This window comes from Glandiceps talaboti, chromosome 9, assembly GCF_964340395.1.
Source record: "Glandiceps talaboti chromosome 9, keGlaTala1.1, whole genome shotgun sequence".
Classification (NCBI taxonomy): domain Eukaryota; kingdom Metazoa; phylum Hemichordata; class Enteropneusta; family Spengelidae; genus Glandiceps; species Glandiceps talaboti.
The window spans coordinates 19075404-19098648 of record NC_135557.1 but is presented as its reverse complement, the minus strand read 5'-3'; the positions used below and the strand labels follow the sequence as shown (position 1 = coordinate 19098648).

Genomic DNA, 23245 nt, shown 5'->3' with positions numbered 1-23245 from the left:
ATATCTCTTATCTTCTGAGAGATTATTACACTCATTTATGCATTAACCAGTATTGATATACTCTAGTTTGTGAATGATTGACTGTTTACGGGAGTCATTTCAGTTTAAATCTGTGTTAGAAGATCACATTACTCTGCTGTGCAACAAGTTTTCTGTAGCTATGTCAAGCTCCCGGATGATTGGCTTGGTTGTTCCATCTCGTATTGTCATTATAAACGGAGTATTGTTTTGGCTGTTCCGTCAATTGTCACCCTTCAGGGATAAATAAGATTACTTTTTGTCACTTTCCTTGGAATTCTTTCTGCTTTTAAGCATTTCTCTCTAACTAGTGATTCCTTTCTTTGTTTTTCAGCTTTGGTGATTGGTTTTCCATTTCTTTTACACTTACTGAAATTTTCAAATTCTATTTACTTATTATTATGTATGTTTCACAATCTGAATATAATCTAATCGAAATGCCCTATTTAAATCATTCGGTTTAAATCCTGGTTATCAAAATCTATTAAAGTGGGCGACAGCTGAGAATATCATTAAGCCAGACTTTTATACACAATCGCGGATGACATATTACATTGTAGTAGTGTACTGCAGATATTACTATGGCTTCCTGTTCAGCAATACGCGTACGACATTTCAAAATCTTGTTTTTGTTCATGATAATTCTGGCGTTCATATGTTTTACGTTGATGAAAGACAAGGTAAGTCTAATATGCATAGTTACCTTCTTGACTAAATAACAGGACAGAATTGTATTCTTATTTAGTTCCCGTGTTATACATGTACTTCACATTTAAAGACATTGATTGAATCGGTTAGCTAAGGGGCCGGGCAAGATCAGTAGTTCAATGTTGGATCAAAACTTAATTCGTACGCTTAGACCTCAGACCCTCCTCCCCCTTGTAATTAAATTGGGCAAAATTGGAAATTGTTTCAGAGAGCACAATAAATTTGAAATCAGTATGTAGTAGTATGTAGTGCTATGAAAACATAGCCAGTATGTAGTGAGTAAAAGTAGATCTGTTGATCTGTAGTGTGAAAATTGTCCATCTCTCAATTTGAAATTTCTATAGATAGATTTTTTAATAAGGGGTACAAAACATCCATAAAATCGATTTTGTAGGATGAGAAATAAAATGGCCCAAAACCCGCCCACCCCAAAAGTAAAAGAATTTAGTTTTCATCCTACATTCGAGCTATCGATCTCGCCTCATAAGGACATCAATACATCAATTGCCCATGATAACAGATATATAAAGTAAGGTAATCTATGAATCTCCTCAGAAGTAGACATATTACCCTAAAAATGTGTAACCAACTGCATCCTTTAGTTTTTCATACATTTTTTAATACGAATATTGATTAAATACATAGTAGCGAACATCCAGTAAACACAACTCCGACATCATGGTAGAAATACTACGATATAAGTTAGTGTTACACACCAGTTTGTCAGTATGTGAATTTCAAAATTTGAATTCCCATTTTTGCATGAAAGTTTAGCTCTATTTCTGTAACATCGCAATAAAGGAACATTTTATTTTCACTTGTCGATATGTCCAATGATGTAAAATCTGTCATATCGTAGTATATCGTTGCAGATCACGAATTCCAATGGGGTACGCATTCAGGCATGATTTGCGGATCGACGTCCGGCATACCTAACATTTCAAAATCAGTACTTTATCGCCGAAATGCTGGTGTATGCGGACAAGAATCACAACTGTTAAAAATTGTACTTTTTAAGAGAACTAAACAACTAATTTTTCCTTAATTAATCATTCGAGTATAACCACACAGAAAGTGATATGGTCCCAAGAGATCTGTCTGTCTGCCTACCTTCAGCAGTGCATGGCATGTATGGTATTCGGTATTTCATATCAAAACATAATATCCGGTAGACAGATGTGCCCTCGCTTGTCCATCGTACTCCAGAATAATGTAATATACGATACAAAACTAGTTGGTGGAATGCTATGATGGTTCAACCTTATAGTGTAGTGTGTGGAGTAGTTGCTAAGTTACATACTTAAAGGTGTCATTGATATTCAATGTTCATTTATTTCAGACTGTGTACAAAAGGGTATTCCATGCTATGGATACCGGGTGTCGTTGTCCTGGTCGTCCAAATACCCGAGATCCATCACTAAAGGCGGGAGAACGTAATACTGACACTGGCATTAGCAGGAAACAAATGATTTCCAGTGAAAATATCAAAGATGATATGTCATTTTATAGCGTCTATTCTGGATTTGCTCTCGGGTGGCTTGGAATAGTTCACGAATTGGAATGGGCTTATGAACATAGTGTGACAAATGTATCAATGATTGAATCATATCGCCCTCTTAATATTGGTACAGGAGTAACAGAACTAGAAGATGGGAATACGACTACTGTATTAAACATTAACCCACATCATCCTTTAGCTATTAGTAATGGTAAAATGGGAATGACTTCTATTCAAACAACAAGGTACGTACGACCTTACCTGGAGATATTTGATATTTTACATATTAAGCAACTTTCAGGAATAAATATGTACCCTAATCGAGTGTATTTCAGACTGTGGTAGACATTATTGCAATTACAACCGCCAGAATTTACCACGTTTGTATGTTACAATCTCAAAATGGAAATGAAGTGAATAGTTGTCTAGAAGAGCATGAAACAAATCCGGCTTAAGAACGAACACTTTGAACATTGACTCATTCGCATACGACCAGTCACAGTCGTTATGTTAGCAACAACAAAAAACTTTCATCCGCAAATATGTGTTTGATGATCATTGAACTCTACTTAAAATACAGATTTGAAATGTCAAATAAATAAACCAGATATAATTGATCAATACGATGGAGGAGGGATCTAACACACTAGTTGCAATGAGGATAATGTTGGTTTTTATATAGCGCTTTCCCACTTTGTGCTTAAAGTTCTTTACAATTATTACCCCTGGCACAGATCGAGCGGCACAACATACCATTTTACTTCCTCAACTGGCCATGGGGAGTATTATGTCCATTAGAGCCTTTATAAGTGCATAGGATTAAAGCATTCACACAACGTCTGTCCTACCAGGTCACCAATTATACAACTGAGTTGGCTGAGGCACAGTTGTGGTTCAAATCTTGCCCAAGGATTTTAGCAACTAAACAAACGACATTCATGGTGCTCGACTCTGCAACCTGCATAATTCCAAGCCGGCAACTGTAATCATCCTCCCTTCATGATTCCACAAAGAGTAAATATATTATTAGATGCACATGTTTAAGTATGAGAACTAAAGAACAAAAAATTGTTGTTGATAACATATATTAACCATATACATTAGACGCAAAATATGTAGTAATATTGAAATTTAGATGAAATAAAAAACGTTATTTTTTCTATGAAATATCACAGACGACAACACCGTCATATATCAAATTGGAAAAACGTTGATCAATTCCGTGTTTGTAATTCAATAATTGTAACAGCAACAAATGTCAGTGTTTACAATGATGCTATTGTACGTACATAAGGAAAGAATTGGTAAAACATACTGTATAAACACAAGTACTCACTCCATTATGTACAACATGTATATACCACTAGTGCTACTCTTTATATTGCTGTATCACCATGGATACAGAGTTTCATTACTTGTCTTTTCGTGGGATTAAAGTGATAACATTTGTTTTACCCAGATGTTTACAACTCGCTTCCTGTACTTATAGAGCAAACATTTTACATTTCCTTTCAGTTGTTGCGCATTAATGAGTTACAAATCCTGACTTGATCAATGTTATTACACATTTTTGGGCAAATATAAATATATTGTAAATTTGTTTTATCATTTAAAAACCAAAATAAAAAGTAATTTATTATTTTAACTGTGGGCATATTTTAAATGCAAATAATCATCATTTAAGATAGCACCTTAACGTTGGTGAGTGTTTTGTTAATATTATTACCAACGCAAAGGACAAATCCCTGATGACTACATTTTTACCACTTTTCTTTCAGGGCATATTTCTTTGAAGGGAAGTCTAAATTCAAAGTAGGAGACTATATACACATAGTCATCGAAGCTTTTGATAATAATGGCCGCCGACGACAACGAGGAGGGGACTTTTTTGAGCCTGTCATGTATAATACAAAACTTGAAAAGAGCACTGCTGGACGAGTTGTTGATTATGGTAATGGTACATACAGTGTATACTTTTACGCTGCATGGCAAGGCACTGCATATTTTAATATTAACTTGGCTTTTACTCGAGAAGCCATCTTGTTCCTGAACCATGATATTTTATACGCTGAAGCACAAGGTGTTTGGAAGGCAACATTCAGCAATGGTAACATCTCTAAAATAACGAACTGTTCAATATTAAGTGAAGGAACCTGGGGAGATGTATGTGAATATACCAATCCGACAGCATTAGGAAAAACCGTATTTATTTGTACACGACCTGAGAACTTCACCTGTGAAAACTTTGTCTTGTATCGTCATTCATTCCAAGACACACACAGGGTGACGTCATCAAGGATTCAAGGATCGACATTGCTCTTTGAAAGGTAAGAACCCTGAATTTATAAGGTCGAAGTAAGGTAAGAATCCACGATTGGAAGGTCTATTGACAATTTTCTTTCTTACCAGTTATATGTATCCCTAACCATACATATGCCAAATTGTTGAATGCGTTCGAAAAACATATGAATTGTGTACCGTGTCCTTTCTACCTTATAACTTGTATCTACATCACTTTTTCCACTGGAATATGCCTGAAGTCTATATCGCCATTACCTTTTCCTGATTTTTCGTGGAGCTAATAATTATACTACTATCCAATATGTCCTTCATTCTAAGAGAAAAAAATTCTTGTCACGTAAGGTTTGTGTCATAATGTGACAAGAGACTGCGATTTCATCTGAGTAAAATGCTATCAAATCATATGCAAAAACACACACAAAGATGTTTTAAGCTTAATGTTAAAATAATAAAATAAACATTGGTAATGATATAATATTAGCTTTGGCGATAACAGTAAAACAGTAATATTACCTATTGCCGAATACGTTGGGCATTATCCATATGTTAAAAGCTTACTCCGTCCGACAGATTATATCTCATTCTTAGAGACTGTGATTCTGCCATCTATTGTCTATGAATTATGTATTAATCTGACGCCTTGTTGATATTCGTGTAAATATCTTTAGGGGGAAATACAATGGCAAATTACAATACGCTGATTTGAAAGCAGAAATTACTGGTAAGAATATATTGTTAATCAAGTTAATTGGTGTTTGAACAAACTAGATATGACGTTCACCATCCCAAAAGCTATCATATAAAAAGTATATGTTTGAGTAGAAAAGCCAAAGGAGATAGTTAATTCATGGCACCCCCTCCCCTGTAATGTTACTTCTTCCAGTACTTGAATATGGTTAAGCATGATTTAATAGTTGCCACAGATATATAATTATGTTTCAACCATTATTTTCTATGATTCATTTGTCTACCAACCAATGTTGTTATATTTATAATACATTGTCTTATTTACCTATTGCTATCTATACCGGTAGGCATGATCCTGATTGCCGTGCAAAGGTATATTCCAATAATGTCATAAGCTTGTTACCATAGAAACATCTTTCAGTCCCCTCTGCCAAGTATTGTTCAAGTTTTAATGTTTTGACCCAATTTGCACATCCTTGAAAAGATTGCGTCGCGTCGAACAGTTCTCGAGTTAGAAAACACAAAAAGCCGGAGTTTTTGTAGTTTACGTTGACGTCCTAAAATCTAATGTTAAATTAATATTTTGTGAACAATTCTATACCTGAACTTCGGTCACCTTGACAAGTTGACAACATCTAAATCAAGTTTCAGAACAATTAAAACTTACCCAGTTTAAGAGTTGAGATTGTTTATAGTCCAGTTGCCAGAGGTGGTTTGGGGGGGGGGGGGGTAACCTTGCAATGTGAGTTATACGATATTTTTTTGCAGATTCCACCTCAGAAAGGTGTCCTCTTAGCATATCTGATGGGTGCCACTCGCGCACCCCTGGGCATTTTGTTATATCGTGAGAAAACCGAAATACCATGTATTGCTATGGGTAAACACATGTTTTGGTAGGCTTAATACTTACTGCCTATAAAACCATGTCAAAGTTACTTAAAAGTCATATTTACATGTTACACACTGTATACTATGAACAATCAGTCAATTACAAACGTTTTGTTAAATGTTTTGGATATTAAAATATCTTAATTAGGCCAAAGGTCAACAAAATGTCACCATTTTCGGTTGTTATGACTTATAGGTAGTGGATGTTTTTTTTCTGTGTATCGTGTGGGTACATCCATGTATCATATAAATTTTATTTACCAAATCAGGTTATGACACCAGTTATACATATCTGCAAAAAAATATCATGTAACTCACATTGCAAGATTAACCCCTCCCCCCCCCAAAAAAAAAAAAAAAAAACAACACCTCTGGCAACTGGACTAATATATTTCATTTCCATATGAACAAGGGGGTCAGCTTGTTTTTAATAAATCATTTTCTAGCCACTCGTAGAAAACTCGTCATCAATTTTGAGTCCAATTTGTCCAGTAGTTTTTGATTTAATGATTTGTTGTAACCAAACTGACCTTATTTGCATAATGATGGTGTGACCATATTTCACTGAATAATCTTCCAACAAGACATTAAAAGTAACATTCCTAATGTTATGTACGTAGCAAGGAAATAATATAACGTGACTTTAACACTTGAATATTTGAATTCGCAAACTTTGATTATTACAGGTCCAATCGTTCAACTAAAATTACCACCGTGTGGACCTGATATACCTGTACCACTTTCAGATGGATACTGGGCTGATAACACGACTTTTGTTCCATTGATGTGTAGAAGTCAACAATGGAGTGATGAAGAAGTCAAAACTTGTCTTTCAAATAAACGGCTATACCTATCTGGGGGTTCAACAATGTCGCAAGTCCACAAAAGTTTTGAATATAACTACCCCATCTATAAACACTCGTTCAAGAGATTCTCATTCGTTGCTTTAAGAGTAAGTCCCTCTTTTCAGAGCGTGACCAGCCTAAACTTTGAAAGCGATGTGATCGACGCAATACCCCAGGAAGCATGCAATAATAGCAGAGTTGTATTCATCGTGAACTTCAGTTTTCATTTCGTAACCTGGACGACAAGTACATATCTAGAGAGACTCTTCCATGCGAAATTGGCCATTGTTAGATTTCTTAATCGCTGTCCAGGGTCAATGGTACTGATTCGGTTATCCAACCCACGAGAGAACGATCAGATAAATCAACGGGTTCACAGTAGTGACTGGATCCTGTATGATCAAAACAGAATGATACGACGAGTCTTTGGTGGTATTGAAGTTAAATTTATTGATGTATGGGATATGGTATTGTCTCATCATGAACCTAATGTAGTTCATATGCCAATGTATATTATCAAGCAACAAGTAGAAATGATGTTATCATATATATGTCCAGAGATGGTCAGAGATAGATAACTAGTAGATGTTCTGCCAAATATGCAACAGGTGTAATAGACTGTGAAAATATGGATTCCAAATAGTACCCCAGCCATGGATCTGAGACCATAGGGGTACAGCCCCTCCCACTCTTTGATCTGACCAACCAGCGAAAATTTATCATGTGCCGCTCGTCAAGCGCAAACCAATGGGTAGAGTGCACAACTACTTTCGTGGCCTCATAAATTTATCAGCGATCCAATCCCAATCTAGTTTGCAAACAAAAATACAAGTCTGTTAGGTTTAGATTTCGCCACTTGCAAGATATTATCAATGATGTTCAGTTGTATCCATGGGAAATCTATTTAATCCATGGGGGTCCGAGGTGGATAATAGTTTCTTTCACCTTCAAACTTTGCATGTTGGTACTCTTTACCTTAATATATATATATATATATATATATATATATATATATATATATATATATATATATATATATATATATATATATATATATATATATATATATATATATATATATATATATATATAGTGTAAAAATGCTTAAGTACAGCTAATTACAGCTAAGACCTGGGTGTGCTCTTGGTATCAGTGTAAATTTGTGGTAAGGGCTACTACGTACGTTTGCTCACTCGTACTTTCCAAGTGTAAGTTAAGTTCACACGTTGTAGTAGTTGGATAATTTCGGTGTTTTGGTGCCATAATGTTTTAAGTTTAGAGTCTTCACTTGGTTGAAATAGAGTTTTTTCTCTCTCCCTTCATCCCTCTTTTAGTTGACTTTATTTGATTTTCTTTGTTCTTCGCATTTCACTTTCACTTACATAGCGATAATTTAATACGAAGTCGCAATCCCTTTATCTGGTCACATCATGTCATTTGTTGTCACGTCAGGTTATATTTGCTATAGCATTTGTTGCACCCTTTTCCCACTGAGTCTTTTATTCCTTGTGAATGATTTGATTTCCTGTAGCCCTTTCCCCAGTATTTTTTCCACTGTTATAAATTGATGAACTGGTTTGAATCCAATAAAGAACTTCCAGTATCTGTCTTCAAACTTGTAGCGATGTTTATCATGTTTATTGGAGTATTCAGCGATGTTGCTGACATCTACAGTATTCATGTACCGGCGTTGGTGAACGTATACATGTAGCGATGGTGGTGCAATATTTGTAATTCATATTAACCTGTTTGCTTTGAATTGTTCACAAATTTGTGCATCACACTATGTCTTCCATTTAATTGACTCTCAAAGCTGTTTTCGACAGATGAGTTCTGTTTATAGTAGAAATTGTGTTATTGGCAAAGAGCAAATATTACAGATATTTTCGGTTGCAAAGAAAATTTTCTCTAAATAAAAATGGACAATGGTAATGACAAAAGTCACGTGGTCATTTTCTACTCTAAATTGAGGCATAGGCCTATATAATTGAAAAGATAGATTGGACATTCATTCATTCACTTTGACAAATCTTTGATTGATATGGATTAACAATATCATGTGACATAGTTGTACATAGACCAAGATAATGAAATCAGCCAATCCATTATATATTACTGATATTAACAAGTACAAAAGACTGTGTAACCAGTATTTACTAAATACTCCTCAAAGGTCAACAGTGATAATGGAGATTATATATGTAATACATTATAAAATACACAATAACTTTTGTAAGAGATCTGATGTTAATTCATTACATCTAATAGAATTGTAGCCTAACAACTCCATGAAGTGGTAAATCAATAAAGTCTTCGAACACTTTAGAGAGATTTCCAGGCAAATAAAATTATGAACTTGGTATATGAAATAAGAAAATAAACATGCATTACTGATATAAAACTACACAACATCGCTACTCATTTAGAATGTGTTTTTTAATTATTGAGCCAATATTAGATTAAGTGTATTTAGATTTGCGAAAGTCCATTGTTATGTCGGAATTTGACAAATAACGTTATTCTCGCAAACCAGAGCTTCTATTTCTTCCGCCTTTAGGGCACGTACAGGACGGTGCCGTAAAAGAGGCCGTGGTTTGCGACGATGAATAATGTCGGTTGGATAAAGTGTAATTCTAAGTCTAGGTAAATAAACGGTCTGCGTTCAGTGATAAGGGTCGGCAATTTTACACTGTTAGTTGTCGAAATTAAAGACGTAATTGTTAATGGTTATGCATAAATTGTGCGTCCTGGGACTGGCCAATAATATCTACATGTCTGTGGATATGAAATTATATATTCATTGGGGATATAGTATATTGAGAGGGGCTAGTCCATTGTTTCGTTGGCTCACACTTCGGAATACCTTGTTACACAACGGGACATCTAGATCTATACTACGATACTCTACTACTCTGCAACGCATCCTCTCTCTTCTGCAACCAGTACCGACGTCCGTGTACATCGACGACTCTTAGCCGAGACTGTACACTGGCCAACGTACGGAGCAAGCCGTACCTGTTGCTAGGCATGCTGTAGTAAAGTCAGTATATTTCATTTCTTTGTATTTGCATATATTCGAATGTGTGTGATCGTGACACGGACTTTAACACTCTAGATTGAAACGCTACCTTTTCAGATTATAATAGCTATTATGACGGGTTTGGTCCTGCTGTTTGATTTGTGTGAGTGAACTTGAATGTCCAACGAGTGGGAGAGTGATCGAACACAGGGTTTTCAAAGAACTATTGACAATTCGCTTCGTTAGAACTATAACGGAGTCACCTGCGGAAAGCGAACTGGTACACACACACACACACACACACACACACACACACACACACACACACACACACACACACACGTACGTACGTACGTACGTACGTACGTACGAACATACATACATGTATACATACATACATACATACATACATACATACATACATACATACATACATGCATACATACATACATACATACATACATACATACATACATACATACATACATAGGAGTGCACAAGTAGTGAGTAAAACCGTCCTGATAAATAAATTCAATCGTGACGTGAAGTTTAGAATGAATATTCTTTTAAAGGATACCGAGGCAAGATATAAGTAGTTTATCACCTGACACACATCTCTGCGTTATAAAACACCGCAAGTTATAGTAAACAACACGTACGCAAAGAAAGATCGAAAAAACACGCACCAAAAAGAACCCCCAAACGTCCTGAAAGATAGCATAAGCGTAGTTAGATAGTAGGGAATGATATAAATTTAATCTATTTATCCCATGGGGGTCCGAGGTGGATATTGAGTTTCTCTCACCTTCAGCTTCAACCGATCTTCATCACCAGACATCCTTACAAATACGTGGAATAGATAATCTGATACACTGTTAGTAATAAAATACACAGATACAGGATAGTTACGATTCTTTTCTCTGGTAAAAGGGAAATATACCACAAATCTATCACCAAGACGACGTACGTGGTCGAACCTATACATAGAAAACCACATGTCTGGCATGTTATGCAATACTCTACGTTAGTACTATAATACAAGTAAATCTGCTCGTAACAGTCACACTGTTATTAGGGCCAAAAAAACATGATTAGTATTAATAATAAAACGACATGTACCACATCGAGTACGGTCGCATGGAAATGAACCAGCATTAACGTCCAATCCACGTTGTTCTGTATGGACCACCATCTCTATAACTTAAGGATTGGTATTACCACGTGGTTTGGTTTGGTTTGATGCAAATACTTATTGCAATTTACAGATTTCATCGATTGATACGTCAATTTGCATCAACAACCCTAATATATACAACTGCATGGCCTTGAATACAAGTGTTAAATATAATTAATTTTCAAGTATTTGACAGTTATGGTACAGTTGTAAATGCATTGAATGTAATCAATGTAAGCTTTTGTATTCAGAATCTAGTTGGTAAAATTCAAAGGCAATCACTCCAAGTAAATACTTGACCAGTTATAGACGGATGAATTGGTAAACATCTAACTCTGGAAATATATGCTTTGAGGTTTCCGACATGTCTTCAACCCACTCCGCTATATAAGTATGTAGAATAAGCTGACCCTAAGTGAAATAACAGGAATGCGATTTCGACTGGGAATACTTTAGTGGAAACCTTATTTCCCAATGGCATGATTTCTATGAAATGTCTATAGAGTTGGAATGAAAATCGGGAATAATTTAATATGGATGATTAATTGTCCGAAACCAATTGATATCTTGACGTCAAAAATTACAATTCTCAAGGAAGTGCGCCATCAAAGGTGATTATAGGTAACTATGACTATATATTAAATTAGGCACGTCATCCAGGACAGACCGATACCCCACTCATTATTTACTAAGTTCAACTGTCTGTTCTAAGTAACCGTTCAAATTCAAAGTGTCATTCTATTATAATGTCACATATATTAACTTTCTTGTCTCTATGGTTTCAAATTGCTGTTAAACGGATTTACCTTTCTCAGATCAAGTTTCCATAATTCGCGAATGTGTAATTAATTAAAACACCATGATGATATGATATGATAACTCATAAGAGAGGAACACATATTCAATTTGTAAAGTTATTTGTATAGCATAAGAACCTTGACAGACTAGATTACTATAGTAATGGGATGGAGGTGTCAAGTTTGACCTCAGAACACTAAAGTTCTTTGAGTTGATAAACACATAAGTTCATTCGTACCATGGCTACTACATTGTGCATGGACTACGGTAAAGTTCGATGACATAGTTCGATAGTACGGTCCAACTAGAGATCTTATATCAGCTGAGAAGCTACGTTTAACATTAGAAGTCACCCCCCCCCCCACTAATTGTTACAATATTACAAGAGTAGCTATTGTTCATAAATTATAGATATTAACGTATGTATATGTTCACATCGGTGAGGGTTTGACCACAACGCGGAAAGCTCAGCTGAGAAAGATAGTGGGATTTTAAGCCACATCATGGTAGTCCTCGGCCATTGCATAGCTACGATGTTGATTCGCTGAACTGCGTACCCAAACACTGGGTAAATCCACGTAATAATTCAGCACCTCATGAGTATGACAATTATATCATTGAAATACACCATGAATGGTAGTAGATTGTCATCTGTAGAGTCTGAAACATATCTAGGGGTTTTGATTCACAATTCACTGAAACCGAAACTGCATATCGCAGGGAAGGTAAATAAAGCAAATCGAGTACTTGGTTTGGTAAAAAGAACATTCACCTGTAAATCGAAGGATATTCTATTGCCACTCTATAAATCGCTAGTTCGCCCGCACCTTGACTATGCTTCCCCAGTGTGGTCCCCACATGCGAATAAGGATATTGTGTTATTGGAAAAAGTGCAGCGTCGGTTCACCAGGATGATTCCGCAGCTTGGTGGCTTGAATTACGAGGACAGGTTACGCGTATTGAAACTGACAACTTTAGAAACCAGACGGATCAGAGCAGATTTGCTGGAAGTGTATAAACTTTTCCATGGGCATACTCTCGTTGATCCAGTTGTGTTTTTCAACGTATCTATTTCGACAACAAGAGGACACAGTTTGAAATTATTTAAGGACAGATCCAGATTTTTTCAGTCAACGTGTCGTAGACATTTGGAACAGTTTACCAGAAAGGCTTATTGCTAATTCATCAGTTAATCATTTTAAAGCGTGTTTTGATAACCACCTCAGAACAGTAAGGGGTCTTTAAAAGCCTCAATGGCTTCCTACCCCACGTAAATTCACGGTAAAAAAAAATAAGGTCAGACAAGAGCCCCGGCAGCCATGACAATCCAATATACATGATTTACGGTTAAAGTAATTGCTTTTCTTACATGTAAAACGATGTCAACAAATACATACAGAAATCGGTGAATGTTACAAATTCGTAAATCGGAGCGAAAGTCCGTGTTCAATTACTAATACTGTCGTCCGATTACTAAGTCATCAGAATCAGAATCAGAATCAGAATTAGTTTATTCATCCCACCAGGGGAAATTAGAACGATAGTTCTTGCAGGTAAAACAAAAATAAAAGCAATACAAGTGGTTTTCAACAATACAATGTTGGTTGAATGTGTGTAGGCGACATTAAATTCCCTATGCATAAAGTTAGTTGTCGTAGTAAGATTGGCATCATTCATTGGGAATTCCCCCTAAATCTGATACATATGACGTCTACAGTTACAGTCCTTAGCCATGGGCGGAGATACGAGAGAGAGAGAGAGAGATAGAGAGAGAGAGAGAGAGAGAGAGAGAGAGAGAGAGAGAGAGAGAGAGAGAGAGAGAGAGACAGACAGACAGACAGACAGACAGACAGACAGACAGACAGACAGACAGACAGGGGCATAGAGAGACAGAGAGATAGAGAGAGAGAAGGAGACAGAGACAGAGAGACAGAGAGAGATGGGCAGAGAGAGAGAGACACACACACACAGAGACAGAGAGACAGACAGACAGAGAGACAGACAGACAGACAGACAGACAGACAGAAAGGGGCATAGAGAGACAGAGAGAGATAGAGAGAGAGAGAGAAGGAGACAGAGAGAGAGAGAGATGGGCAGAGAGAGAGAGAGAGAGAAGAGAGAGAGAGAGAGAGAGAGAGAGAGAGAGAGAGAGAGAGAGAGAGAGAGAGAGAGAGAGAGAGAGAGAGAGAGAGAGAGAGAGAGAGAGAGATTTGAGTCGAAAATGACCACTTGACTGTTTTGTCATTACCATGGTCCCTTTGTAGTAAAAATATATTGACCTTGCAACCGTGGGAGTGAGTCTGAAATATTATTCTTTGCCAGTAACACAATTCCTACTATAAACAGAACTCATTATATCTGCCATTAACAGCTTTGAGAAGCAATGACAGCCATCCTGAGCATCAAGAGAGTGCATAGCTGTAAAAGAAACTGAAGATTATATGTTTTAGTACATAGAAACCCACGAATAAACTCCGATCAGTACTCTCTGTACGAATCTGTGAAAAATATAAATCAAACAGGTTAATCTGAATTACAAATATTGCACTAACTTCGGTACATTTATACTGCCACCAACGCCGATACATGAATACTGTGGATGTCAACATGTGTAAACATCACTGAATACTGCCATAAACATGATACAAGTTTGGAGGCAAAATACTGGACGTTCTTTATTGAACTCAAACTAATCAATCAAGGTATAACAGTGGTAAACATACAGGAAAAGGCAACATAAAATCAAATCGTTCACAAGGAATAAGAGACTCAGTGGAAAAAGGATGCAAAAAATGCTACTGAAAATGTAACCTGACGTGAAAACACATCAAATGTTGTGACCACATCAACTGACTGTGACTTGAAGTTAAATTTCAAAGAACTTCTTTGGAATACAAAGAAAATCAAACAAAAGTCAACTGAAGGAGGGAGGGAGGAAGAGAGACAAAAATCGCTAGGTCTACCAAGTGAAGACTATACAGTTGAAAGGTATGGCAGAAAAAATATCCAACTACTGCAACATATGTCCTTAACTTACATTTAAGAACGTACTGGTGAGCATGCTACCTTATAGAAACCCACTATTTTACATTGATGCCCAGAGTACACCAAGGTAATGAGCTGTACTTAAGCATTTTTGCACAATATAAAAAAATTGAAGTTAAATTCAAACAAATCGGAAGTAAGTGGCAAGTGCTTTAGAAGCAAATCGTAGATAATTTTAAAGGTAAAGATTGAAAGTGAAAAGATATCTAATTAACAGGTCAAACTATCAAACCTATCTAAAAATTAACATTTAAACTGAACAGCCAGCGAAGGTGGACTATGAAAAGGTAAACATTTAACACAAAAACAAAAATCACCATACTCATACTGTTAAAAGTTACACGACTAAAATCTATCAAACAGTTGAATCCAACTAGTCTAGGGTAGAGTGACTGTAATCAAGTCAGCAATGCCCCTGCTAAAAGTGGGTTAAGAGTACTAAAACGCGAGTTCGTTTCCCAAGGATACAACTGAACATCATTGATAATATCTTGCAAGTGGCGTAATCTAAACCTAACAGACTTATATTTTTAATTGTAGTAACGTGCTGGAAACAACATCTAGTTCGTAAACTACTAAGTGATAAGAGAATTGTCCATACTTCAATTGCACTCGCTTAGGTTTGGATCGCTGGTAAAGTTTTGAGGCCACGTAATGTAGATGTTCACTCTGCCCATTGGTTTGCGATGGACGGGCGGCACATGGTAAAGTTAACACAGCCTGTTACTCATATTGCACATTTCGTGGCAGAATATCTAATAGTTACTTATCTCTGACCATCTCTGGACATATGTATGATAACATTATTTCTACTTGTTGCTTGATAATATACATTGGCATGTGAACTACATTAGGTTCATGATGAGACAATACCATATCCCATACATCAATAAACCTAACTCCAATACCAGCAAAGACTCGTCGTATCATTCTGTTTTGATCATACAGGATCCAGTCACTACTGTGAACCCGTTGATTGATCTGATCGTTCTCTCGTGGGTTGGATAACCGAATCAGTACCATTGAACCCGGACAGCGATTAAGAAATCTAACAATGGCCAATTTCGCATGGAAGAGTCTCTCTATGTATGCACTTGTCGTCCAGGTTACGAAATGAAAACTGAAGTTGACGATGAATACAGCTGTGCTATTATTGCATACTTCATGGGGTATTGTGTCGATCACATCGCTTTCAAAGTTTAGGCTGGTCACTGTCTGAACAAAGGGACCCAGTCTTAAAGCAACGAATGAGAATCTCTTGAAAGAGTGATCAGAGACCGGAAAGTCATATTTAAAACTTTTGCGGATTTGCCACATTGTTGAACCCCCAGATATGTATAAAATTTTACTTGAAAGACAAGTTTTGACTTCTTCATCACTCCATTGTTGACTTCTACACATCAATGGAACAAAGGTCTTGTTATCAGCCCAGTATCCATCTGAAAGTGGCACAGGTATATCAGGTCCACACGGTGGTAGTTTTAGTTGAACGATTGGACCTGTAATAATCAAAATATGTGAATGCAAATCACATCACTTTTATGTGTTAAAGTCACGTGGTATTATCTCATTGTTACGCACATAACATTAGGAATGCTACTGTATTGTCTTGTTGGAAGATTATTCAGTGAGCTGTGCCCACACCATCATTATGCATATCAGACCAATTTGGTAACAAAAAACATTAAATCAAAAACTACTATGCAAATTGGACTAACATTCACATTCGATTAGGATTTTTCTACGAGTGGCTAGATGAGGATAATCTGATCATATTGGTTATATGCAAATGAAGTCTAAACAATCTTACCTTTTAAACTGGGTAAATTTTATTTGTTCTGAAACTTGATTGAGAAGTTGTCAAGGCGACCGAAGTTCAGGTGTAGAATTGTTCAAGAAATGACGAATTTAACATTAAATTTTATGGCGTCAACTTAAACTATAAACTTCTGGGCAGATCAGTGTCAGGTTATTTTCAGATGCCTCTTGGGGTGTCTAACTCGAGAACTGTTCAACGCGCGCGTAAGGCAATCTTTCCCTGGACGTACAAATTGGGTCAAACATTAAAACTCAAATCATGCTTGGCAGATGGGACCGAAATTTGGTAGCGATGTGTTTCTATGGTAACATTCTGGTGGCATTGTTGGAATAAACCTTAATTGTGCACAACAATCAGGATCATGCCTTCCGGTATAGACAGCAATAGGCAAATAAGATAAATATAACAACATTGATTGGTAGACGAGTGAATCATATAAAATAACGGTAGAAACGTAATTATATATCCAACTACTAAATCATGCTTAGTCGTGTTCAGCAACTGTAGAAATGTAGTATTTACTTGATAATTTATGAACTGTTTTGACATTGAGAAGAACTTTGACATGTCAGTTCAGTTAATCCACAATAATCTATACACAAGGGAACGGGTCAAATGTCTTAAATGGCTGAGAAAATAATTGGAATATGTAGAAAAAGTTTATTCCCTGGCCATATTCAAGTACTGGAAGAAGTAACATTAAGCGGGAGTGGGGTGTAATGAATTAATTATTTCCTTTGGTTTTTCGACTTGAAGAAATATTCTTTATATAATTGCCTTTGAACATCTTATCCAGTTTGTTCAAACACCAATTAAGTTGATTACAAATATATCCTTACCAGTAATTTCTGCTTTCAAATTAAAGTGTTGTAATCTGCCGTTGTATTTCCCCCTAAAGATATTTACAAAAAAATGTCAAATTCGTATAATACATTCATACAGACAAACATTCGTACAGATGACAGTACAGTCGCTAACAATGCGATACAATCTGTTGGACGTGATGAGCTTTGAAAACAGGGATAATTTCTATCGTATTTTGCAATAATAATATATAATATTACAATTTTACTGTTAATAACCACACCTAATATTATACCATTACCATGTTTCATGTGTGTCGATTACATGCTCTGTCTGTGTGTTTCTGCCTGCCTATCTATCTATCTATCTGTCTGTCTGTCTGTCTGTCTGTCTGTCTGTCTGTCTGTCTGTCTCTGTCTGTCTGTCTGTCTGTCTGTCTGTCTGTCTGTCTGTCTGTCTGTCTACCTATCGGTGTACCCATACCTCACAAAAATGCTTGCTGGAATCAAGTGAAATTTGGTATATGGGTATTGTGTATTTTTAACTCAAGAAGGGTGTGCTTTGTGGCCAACAAGCATGATGAATCGCTGTCAAGAAAACCAATGTGATTATTGTATGTATAAACCTATATGTACTTAATGTACTTAATGTATGTATGTAGTTCTCAAAATATTTCACGGTAATTAAACTTACTGAAATGTATTATGAGTTCATTACTTCATTTTACGAATATGAAAAAACCAAGATTAACATTTAGCTTAAAATATCTGTTTTGCATAGGATTTGATAGGATTTTACTCTGATGAATCGCAGTCTAATGTCTTATAATGTAAACATTACGTCACACAAGAATTTTCTATTAGAATGAAGGAAATATTGGATAGTAGTATAATTATTAGCTCCTCGGGTATAACTTATGAAAAATCAGGAAAAGGTAATGGTGATATAGACTGTTTTGACTCTTTATGCATATTCAAGGGAAAAAAGTGATGTAGATGCAAGTTATAACGTAGAAAGGACACGATACACAATTCATATTTTTTCTAACGCATTCAACCATCTGGCATGTGTATGGTTAGGGATACATATAACTGGTAAGTTGAAGAAAAAGAATTGTTAATAGGCCTTTCAATCGTGGATTTTCACCTTACATCGATCTCCAGAATTCAGGATCACTATTACCTTTCAAAGAGCGATGTCGATCCGTGGATCCTTGATGTGGTCATCTTTTGTACGTCTTTGATTGAATGCAAATGATTGACAAAGTTTTCACAGGTTAAGTTTTCAGGTCGTTTACAAATAAACACTGTTTTTCCTAATGGCAATGCTGTCGGATTGGTATATTCACATACATCTTGCCAGGTTCCTTCACTTAATAATGAACAGTTCGTTATTTCAGAGACGTTACCATTGCCGAATGTTGCCTGCCAAACACCTTGTGGTTCAGCGTATAAAATATCATGGTTCAGGAACAAGATGGCCTCTCGTGTAAAGGCCAAGCTGATATTAAAGTCTGCAGTGCCTTGCCAGGCAGCGTAGAAGTACACACTGTATGTACCATTACCATAATCAACAACTCGTCCAGCAGTACTCTTTGCCAGTTTTGTATTATACATGACAGGCTCAAAAAAGTCCCCTCCTCGTTGTCGTTTGCGGCCATTGTTATCATAAGCTTCGATGACTATGTGTATATAGTCTCCTGCTTTGAATTTAGACTTCCCTTCAAAGAAATATGCCCTGAAAGAAAAGGGTTAAACATGTAGTTATCAGGGATTTGTCCTTTCCGTTGGTAATATTATTAACAAAACACTCACCAACGTTAAGGTGCTATCTTAAATGATGATTATTTGCATTTAAAATATGCCCACAGTTAAAATGAAAAATTACCTTTTTATTTTGGTTTTAAATAATAAAACATCTTTACTATATATATTTATATTTATATTTCCCAAAAAGATGTATTAACACTGACCAAGTCAGAATTTTTAACCCATTAATGCTCAAAACTGAAATCACCTATATCAAAAATTATTATCTTACGTACAGGAAACGATTTGTAAACAAAGTCAGTAAAACACATATTATCAGTTTAATTCCACGAAAAGACAAGTAATGAAACTCTGTATCCATGGTGATGTTTCAATACAGAATAGCAGTAGAGGTATATACATGTTGTACATAATGGAGTATTTGTGTTTATACAGTTTCCAATTCTTTCCTTATGTACGTATAATAGCATCATTGTAAACACTGAAATTTGTTGCTGTTGCAATTATTGAATTACAAACACGTTATAGATCAACGTTATTTCCAATTTGGAACCTGACAATGTCAATTTTTTAAATTACTACATATTTTGCATCTAATCAATAGGGCTGGTATATGTTATCAACAACATCAAATTTTAATTCTTTTTTTATATCTATAGTGATTGCAGTCTGATGGTCACCAATGAACTTAATGATATTCATACTTCAAACATGTGTATCTAATAATATATTTACTCTTTGTGGAGTTATGAAGGGCGAATGGACAGAGTGGCAAACTTGGAATTATGCAGGTTGCAGATCCTTGACAAGATCGAACCACAACTGTGCCTCAGTCAACCCAGCTGTATAATTGATGACCTGGTAAGACAGAGGTTGCAATGTGAATGCTTTAATTATATGCGCTCATTAAGGCTGTAATGGATAGTATGCTCCCCAGGGAGTTCAGAAAGTAAAAAGGGCCGTTGTACCAATATAGATCCGTACCAGGGGTAATAATTGTAACGCACTTTGAACACAAAGTTGGAAAGTGTTAAATGTTTGTTAGATCACTCCTCCACCGTATAGATCATAGACTAGACATGTCTATCTGGTTATTTAATTGACATTTCAAATTTGTATTTAAAGTATAGTTCATATTTGCGGATGAAAGGTTTTTATTTGTTGATAACATAACGACTGTGACTGGTCGTATGCGCATGAGTCAATGTGCAGTGTTCATTCCCAAGCCAATTTTTTACAAGATATTAGAGACGACTTTTCATTATATTTCTATTTTGAGATTTTAACATACATAGGCTGTAATTGTAATAACTTCTACCACAGCGTGAACTATACTCGATTAGGGTTCGCCCATTTACATACATATTGTCACTAACTGTAACCCACTATCCATAATATGTCTGCGGGCGTGCGTGTGTGTGTGTGTGTGGGGGGGGGGGGGGTGTTGATCATATTTATTCATGAAAATTGCTTAATATCTAAAACTTCTCCACTTAAGCTTGTACGTACCTTGTTGTCTGAATAGAAGTCATTCCCCTTTTACCATTACTAATAGCTAAAGGATGATATGGGTTAGTGTTTAATATAGTAGTCATATTCTGATGTTCTTGTTCTGTTACTCCTGTATCAATGTTAAGTGGACGATGTGATTCATTTATTAATGCAGGCTTCGTACTATGTTCATAAGCCCACTCCAATTCGTGAACTATTCCAAGCCATCCGAGAGAAAATCCGGAGTAGTCGCTATAGAATGACATATCATCTTTGATGTTTTCACTGGAAATATTTCGTTGTCTATTAATGCCAGTGTCAACATTACGTTCTCCCGTCATTAGTGATGGATCTCGAGTATTTGGACGACCAGGACAACGACACCCGGTATCCATAGCATGGAATACCCTTTGGTACACAGTCTGAAATAAATGAACATTGAATAGCAACTGCTCCATACACTGCACTACAAGGTTGAACCAACATAGCATTCTACCAACTATAGTTTTATATGGTATATTACATTATTCTTGAGTACGATGGACAGGCAACATCTGTCTACCGGAAATTATATTTGATATGAAATACCATGTACCATACATGCCGTGCACTGCGGAAGTAGGCAGACATACAGATCTCTTGGGACCATGTCACTTTCTTTGTGGTTATACTCGAATGATTAATTAAGGAAAAATTTGTTGTTTAGTTCTCTTAAAAAGTACAATCTTTTACAGTTGTGATTCTTGTCCGCATACATCAGCATTTCGGCGAACAGTAGTGATTTTAAAATGTTAGGTATGCCGAACGTTGATCCACAAATCATGCCTGAATGCGTACCACATTGGAATTCGTGATCTGAAGTGATATACTACATGTAAAATATGACAGTTGCTACATCATTGGACATATCAACAAGTGAAAATAAAATGTTCCTTTATTGCGATGTTACAGAAATAGAGCTAAACTTTCCACTGTAAAATGTTGTTCTACATCATGCAAAAATGAGAATTCAAATTTCGAAATCACACACTGACAAACTGGTGTGTAACATTAACTTATATCGTAGTATTTCTACCATGATATCTGAGTTGTGTTTACTGGACGAATGGAATTCGCTATTGTGTATTTAAGCCAACATTCGTATTAGTCCGGCTGTATGCATCCACACAAATTATTAGAAATTAGAGGTGCAGTTTGTTGCAAACATTTTGGCTAATTAAGATATCTACTTCTGAAAAGGTCCGTAGTTTACCAATTACTAATTATTATATATGTATTTGTTATCAAGGACACTTGATGTATTGATGTCCTTATGGGGCGAGATCAGCAGTTCAGTGAAAGATAAAATAAAGGTGCCGACAAAAGAACTATTTTTCCTCACTGCATACTGGCTTTGTATTCATAGCACGACATGCTGATTTGAAATCGATTGTGTTGTCTGAAACAAATATCAATTTTGGCCAATTTAGTAAGAAGGGGGAGTGGGTTTCTGAGGCCTAAGTGTAAGAATTCAGTTGTTCATCCCACATTGAACTATTGATCTTGTCCCTTAGCTAACAGATTCAACCAAATGTCTTTAAATGTGAAGTACATGTATGACACGGAAAGTAAATATACTGTAAGAATACAACTAAATCATGTTATTTAGTCAAGAAGGTGACCGTGTGTATTAGACTCACCTTGTCTTTCAGCATCGTAAGACATGTGAACGCCAGAATTATCAGTAACAAAAACAAGAATTTGAAATGTCGTATTGCTGAACAGGAAGCCATCGTAATATGTGCAGTATACTACTACAATGTAATATTTCATCCGTGATTCTGTATAAAAGTCTTGCTTAATGATATTCTCAGCTGTCACCTACTTTAATAGATTTTGATAACCAAGGATATAAACTGAATGCTTTAAATAAGGCATTTCGATTAGATTATATTCAGATTGTGAAACATACATCATGGTATATCACTTAATTTGTAAATTCACTACTTTTGCAGGCGACTCATTAAAATAAAAACATCGACCGGTTTTAGAAGAGACGTGTACTGTGGTATCATTTGTGTATGTAACTACCAAATTATATGAAAATTGAAGCTTATGTTCGTAAGATGATGCCTCATTCCCAAAAATGATAAATTATGCAAGTGAATCATTAAATTAAAAAAGTAACATTGATAGGAAAACGCCCCACAGAAGGTATTATGCAATTTATTTTTGAGGAAATGAAAACAGCAAGAGACAGACTATATACATGTAAGTAGACGTGGCTACACCAAACAGTGCAAATGAAAATGCCGACAGTGGGATTACTAGAACATATGTGTTAAAATGTTTTATCCTTATTACAATATTTGGATCAGGATGAGGATCTAGTGATCTCTGCT

General features: G+C 35.9%; 2 protein-coding genes across 2 annotated transcripts; one reads left to right on the top strand and one right to left on the bottom strand.

Moving 5' to 3' along the window:
* The first annotated feature begins 686 nt into the window (after positions 1-686).
* On the top strand, positions 687-7523 carry LOC144439917 (NXPE family member 3-like). The gene is made up of 5 exons (XM_078129149.1): positions 687-698; positions 2066-2469; positions 4003-4551; positions 5194-5246; positions 6787-7523. The coding sequence occupies exons 1-5, from the start codon at positions 687-689 to the stop codon at positions 7521-7523; spliced, it is 1755 nt and encodes a 584-aa protein (XP_077985275.1).
* Positions 7524-15743: 8220 nt separating this feature from the next.
* On the bottom strand, positions 15744-22558 carry LOC144439916 (NXPE family member 3-like). The gene is made up of 5 exons (XM_078129148.1): positions 22544-22558; positions 20883-21286; positions 18787-19341; positions 17640-17692; positions 15744-16480 (listed from the first exon to the last, which is right to left on the bottom strand). Exons 1-5 carry the CDS (start codon positions 22556-22558, stop codon positions 15744-15746), a joined length of 1764 nt encoding a protein of 587 aa, XP_077985274.1.
* Positions 22559-23245: the final 687 nt, after the last annotated feature.